The sequence below is a fragment of the Scardinius erythrophthalmus genome (genome assembly GCF_964197995.2).
Source record: "Scardinius erythrophthalmus genome assembly, chromosome: 6".
In the NCBI taxonomy this organism is placed as follows: Eukaryota; Metazoa; Chordata; class Actinopteri; order Cypriniformes; family Leuciscidae; genus Scardinius; species Scardinius erythrophthalmus.
Genome location: NC_138226.1, coordinates 3,938,908 through 3,944,907, shown reverse-complemented (window position 1 = coordinate 3,944,907; position 6,000 = coordinate 3,938,908). Strand labels below are relative to the sequence as shown.

The window sequence follows — 6,000 nt, the reverse complement described above, 5'->3', positions numbered from 1 at the left end:
TTTGTGCCAATAGCCAACAATACATTGTATGGGTCAAAATGATAAATTTTTCCTTTTTATGCCAAAAATCATTAGGATATTAAGTAAAGATCATGTTCCATGAAGATATTTTGTAAATTTCCTACCATAAATATATAAAACATTTATTTCTGTGAGTGAATGCAGCACAATCGTGAACATAAATGAACAACTTTAAAGGAGATTTTCTCAATGTTTAGATTTTTTTGCACCCTCAGATTCCAGATTTTCAACAGTTGTATCTCAACCAAATATTGTCATATCCTAACAAACCACACATCAATGGAAAGCTTATTTATTCAACTTTCATGTGATGAAAAATGGACCCACGTGACTGGTTTTGTGGTCCAGGGTCACAAATAAAGAAATTTTAAGGGATAAATTGAAAGGGACACACTATTCTTAAATCAAGGTACATTTACTTAAAATGCATAATGACATAAAATATGAAGTGAAAAATAAAATGAGTTTATAATTAAAACAAGAACAAAGATCAGCTCAGAGAAAATTTGCTTAATTCAAATGGAAGTTTTCAACTCATTGACAGATAAACAGTAAAAACACTTTGTTTTTAAACTTCATTTTACAATTGCATCTCAGTAAATGCATTTTGATTTAAGGAGGTTTAGATATTATTATTGGAAAACAGGACAAAAACAAAACAAAACAAAGGAAGATATAATTTTTTTGCAGTGCATGCAACATTTAATGCCAAAACTTTATGAATTTAAGACTTTCTGCTCTGATTTATGACATTTTTAAGGCCATTATTTGTGTGTTAAGTCCTTAATTAAGACTATTTAAGACCCGCAGAAACCCGGTGTTAAAGCATGAATTATCAGTCAGATGACAGAAGGCATGTAGTAGATTGTGTGCATCAGGTTTTTCAGCAAATTGATCCTGTTGATCATTTAGACACCTTAGAAATTTGTGTAGCACTTTATTTTACACTCCTGTTCCCCATGTACATACAATGTACTTATTACAGTAATTACAATAACTGGGTAATAACTAGGTGCTAAACCTGAACTTTCACCTAAACCTAACCTTAACCCGTGTAGTTACCTTATATTACCCAGAACTTTGTAAAATAAAATGCAAGCGATGCATCAAATATGATAAAGTAGGCATTATAGGGTTAATATCAGTTGTATTCTCAGTTCTGACCTGAACTTCCAGAGCCTCCCAGAAGATCTCCGGAGCCGAGATGTTGTTCTGCTCCCAGTACAGAAGGGTGGCATTGCTGGGGTTTGCAGGCTCAATACAGGAACACCTAAAGAACAGAAGCATCCTTTAACTTTAACATAATAATTATGATTTCACTTTTCTAACTTTAGTTAGTGTGTAATGTTGCTGTTTGAGCATAAACAACATCTGCAAAGTTACAACGCTCAAAGTTCAAAGCAAAGGGAGATATTTGCTTTTAAAGAAATTGCTTTTTAAGGACTACAACAAACAGCTGGTAGAGACTACACCACATTCCTCCCGGGTTAGTGACATCACCAACCCTAGAATTTACATAAACCCCGCCCCCTGAACACGATTTATAGATTATCAAGACAGAATATGCTAATCAATGACTAGAAGATAACTACCTGTACACATCAGCTACATAAACTCATCAACTAACCATTCAGAAATGTCCTGTTGCTTCTACATGTTGTCACTTCTTCTTGAGTCTCTCCATCATTGTCTGACTCCGGTTTGAACATAAAAGGCTAAAAGTTTTTGAAATTTTCAGTGCATGTCCATGTGAGGTAAAAGGACACAAGCTGTTGAAGCTCCGCCCCCTGCGCCGGGAGCAGCAGCTCATTTGCATTTAAAGGAACAGACACAAAACTGTGCGTTTTTGCTCATTTTAACATGCAATATAAAAATATCTGTGGGGTATTTTGAGCTAAAACTTCACACACACACTCTGAGGACATCAGAAACTTATTTTACATCTTGTAAAATGTAAAATAAGGGCATTATCCCACCCCTTTAAATTGCATTAGTTTCTATAATCTTGGTGTCCATTTCATTCTGTTCCTCATTAAGTTGTGTGTTCACCTGTAAGTGGTGAGTTTCTGCAGATTGTTGTTCATATTAATGGGATACGTCTCCCCGAGATGAATGAGCTTCTCCAAGGCCTCATAGATGAAGATGATGCAGATGAGCGAGGCGAAGGCCTCCTCGGTGAAGCGCGTGATGTAACAGACGAGTGAACTGGCATCAGTGGCCACCAGTAGCAGACAGAGGAACGCTGTCCACAGCCCAATACACGTCCTGAGGGACAGGTACGACAACTCGTATTCCCTGCAAACACACACACCGTGAGCCCATATTCCCTGCAAATACACACACCGTGAGCCCGTATTCCCTGCAAACACACACACCGTGAGCCCGTATTCCCTGCAAACACACACACCGTGAGCCTGTATTCCCAGCGAACACACACACACACCGTGAGCCCGTATTCCCTGAAAAAACACACACACCGTGAGCCCGTATTCCCTGAAAAAACACACACACACCGTGAGCCCGTATTCCCTGCAAACACACACACACCATGAGCCCGTATTGCCTGCAAACACACACACCGTGAGCCCGTATTCCCTGCAAACACACACACACACCGTGAGCCCGTATTCTCTGCAAACACACACACAGTCTGAAGCTCAGCCTTGTGTACTGGGAGTTATTGGGGATGTAGACCTTGCTAAGAGGTTACTAAGGTATTCTGAGTGGTTGCTAAGGAGTTTATAGGGTGTTCTGGTTGGTTTTTATCTATCTATCTATCTATCTACCATTCTGTCTATCGTTCCTTCTATCATTCTATCTAACATTCTATCTATCTATTTAGATGGATAGATGAGATGGAACTAGAGACAGAACTAAAGATAAATGAAAGAACGATATATAGATAGAGAGAAATAAACAATAGAATGATTAATAGAATGTGAGATAACTGGTAGAGCAGTAGATAGAACGATAGACAGATATAGATAGATAGATAGATAGATAGATAGATAGATAGATAGATAGATAGATAGATAGATAGATAGATAGATAGATAGATAGATAGATAGATAGATAGATAGATAGATAGATAGATAGATAGATAGATAGATGGAACGGATAGACAAAACGATAGATCGAAAGATAGAACGAGAAATAAAATATTAAAACGATAGATAAAACGAGGTGAACAATAGATAGAACGAAATAAAATGATAAAATGATAGACAGATAGATAGATAGAGATAAAATGATGGCGTCAGATAATTACATTATCTAAAACAATTAATATAAATTATTTTCTTTAATTCATTCATTCAGTTTAAACAAGTGTTTGCACTAAGCAATATAAAGGATCAGAGCAATGGCATTAGACATACTTGCAGAATTTGAACAATATTTTCTCAAACACCAGAACGGGTCCAGTGCTGCCCAGTATAGTGAGAGGTTGTCCGGCGAACAGCGAGTACGCGATTCCAGTCATCGAGGCTCCAAACAGCGACTCAATGGCACTCTGAGAAGAGGGGAGAACATGTTAAAAAATACACCATTCATATTAATGAAATTATTGCTGACTCAGATGCAGACCCAGACACATGTGTAAAAAAAAAAAGTAACCTGTCACTATGAGTGAAGTCTGTGCTTTACATCAAGGACCGCAATGGAAATACGTTTTTAACTTTATTGCGTTATCCTTAGTGTATTTCACTACTTTCTTTGCCTACACTGTAAAAAAAATATTGTTGGAATAACTTAAAAAATTAAGTAACCTGGTTGCCTTAAAATTCTGAGTTCATTGAAATTAAAAATTTGAGTTAATACAACAAAGGAGATTGGTTTAGTACATAGAAACTCAAAATATTATGCTATCTGAATTACATTATTTAAGTTGATTTGACAAAATATAAAAAGTTGTGATAACAAATCATGAAAATGAGTTTTTACAGTGTAATAAATCAAATCAAGCACATGGTGTTGATGTGATCTTACTATGCGTCCCTCGGTAGCTTCTCCCAGCAGTCCTCCGAAGGTGATGACCGGGGACATGCACGCGCAGTACAGGAACAGGAACGAGGCCAAACACTGCAGGCTGAGCGCATCGGTGAAATCTGACAGAAAGTGAGGAGCCTTCCTCTTCACATCCAGAATTAATCCACCGAAAAACCTGACAAAACACACCAGACACACAAGATTACTGCCTTCTGAGGCGCGGAAAGAGCTGGAAAACTGGCTTCGACTCAATTCAGCGCACATTCAGAGCCGAGTTTTATTCCGTAGCGAAGTATATGCATATACAGTGAAAACAAACATTTTTCATGACAATTAAATGTTTTCCTTCCAAATTGTCATTACTATTATGCAAAAAATATATATTTTTTAATATTACTTAAATTTTAATTTTTACAGTAATGTATTACATTACAGTAATGATGGGAATTAAAATGTAAAATATCAAGATGCATGACAGTAATGGGAATTTGGGAGGAGGAAAGTGCTTAGTTCTCATGAAAATAATGTCACAATTATTGAGACAGATTGCAAAACAATCTTAATGCACCTAAAAAAAATATTCATTTTCAAACTATTTATTTTTGATTTTGGAGTGCAGAGAATTTGGTGCAAATCACATTTTTAACATTTTCAACAAGTAAAAAAAATAAAAAGTTTATTTATGGGATGGCTTTTCTCCATATATTAGTTTTCGTTTTTACAGTATACTGTATTATATTAATGAGAATAATGGGAATTAAAAAGATATTCATATATACTGTACAATATCGAGATACATTACAATAATGGGAGTAAATGAAAATAATGCACATAAAAAACAGGCTTGATTTTCAAACTATTATTTCTTTTCTTTTACTGTGTAAAGAATTTTTCTTGCAAGCCACACATCTTCTACTAACATTTTCCCAAGCAGAAAAGTAATTTTATCTATAGGAAGGCTGGAGGATGGATTGTTTTTCTCCATGCTCCGACACATATGTGGAATATTCCTCTCAATAATTCACAGGTTTTATGACCAGCGCTGTTTCACAGCAAGTCTGGCGCGTCTTGCATATGAAAAAACAGTTGCATTATATATATATATATATATATATATATATATATATATATATATATATATATATATATATTTTTTGTAATTGCTAAAATACAACTTTAGTTTGCAAGAAATACAACAGTGAATTTTCACAGTTCTCCGCCATTAACTGGTGTGGCAAAAATTATGTATAAATGTATAAAACTGAAATCAATTTAGTACATACATATATGGTAAAACACTTTAAATTCAATTTTTTATTTAAAAAAAGTCTTAATATTTGGCAGTCCAGTTGAATAAGAAATGATAAAAGATAAAATCACAGCAGATATTATGTCCAGTGCATTTGTCACTGTTAATGTAATCAACTTGAAAGTATTCAGTATTGTACATAGTATCTGTCATTGCACAATTTAGAAAATATAGCAGATCATCAGGTATTCCATGCATATAGAAAATCCACATACTGTGCACAGTATACATAGTATATAATGCAGACATACTATAAAACCAGAAAGAAATATTAATTAGGGCTGATCAGATATGACCATTTGGGAGAAAAGAGCCATCTGAGAACAGAAGGGGATTATTGTTGTGAGAAGAGAGAAAGTCACTCAAAGTTGTGAAAACTGTCACTCAACAGGAAGAGTGTGACCAAATGTCAAACATGGCATCTGTCCAGTTCACTGGAGAGTTGAAAACCTGGTCTTCAGTGGCACGGCTCTCGGTTACATCGTAGTAGACAATGAAACCATCATCCTCAATGATCTGCATTATTATGTGCTCTTTAACTGTCATAACGAACATGACCTGTTCCGTTATTCTGGTTTCTGAGAGGATCATTTATTTTTTTCAAGGTTCATGAGACTTAATTGAATTAAGCTGTGTTATGTTTAAGTATTAACTTCGAAATAGGAGTATGGGCCAAGAAAATG

General features: G+C 35.3%; 1 protein-coding gene across 1 annotated transcript in view; it reads right to left on the bottom strand.

The window, feature by feature from the left end:
* Positions 1–6,000, bottom strand: part of slc4a10b (solute carrier family 4 member 10b) — an 80,687-nt gene that overhangs the window by 17,458 nt on the left and 57,229 nt on the right. Inside the window, exons 12-15 of the mRNA XM_081368867.1 lie at positions 4,009–4,183; positions 3,399–3,532; positions 2,071–2,316; positions 1,186–1,291 (exon numbers count right to left, since the gene is read on the bottom strand). Of these exons, the coding sequence (XP_081224993.1) occupies positions 1,186–1,291; positions 2,071–2,316; positions 3,399–3,532; positions 4,009–4,183 (661 nt within the window). The remainder of the gene's footprint in view (positions 1–1,185; positions 1,292–2,070; positions 2,317–3,398; positions 3,533–4,008; positions 4,184–6,000) is intronic.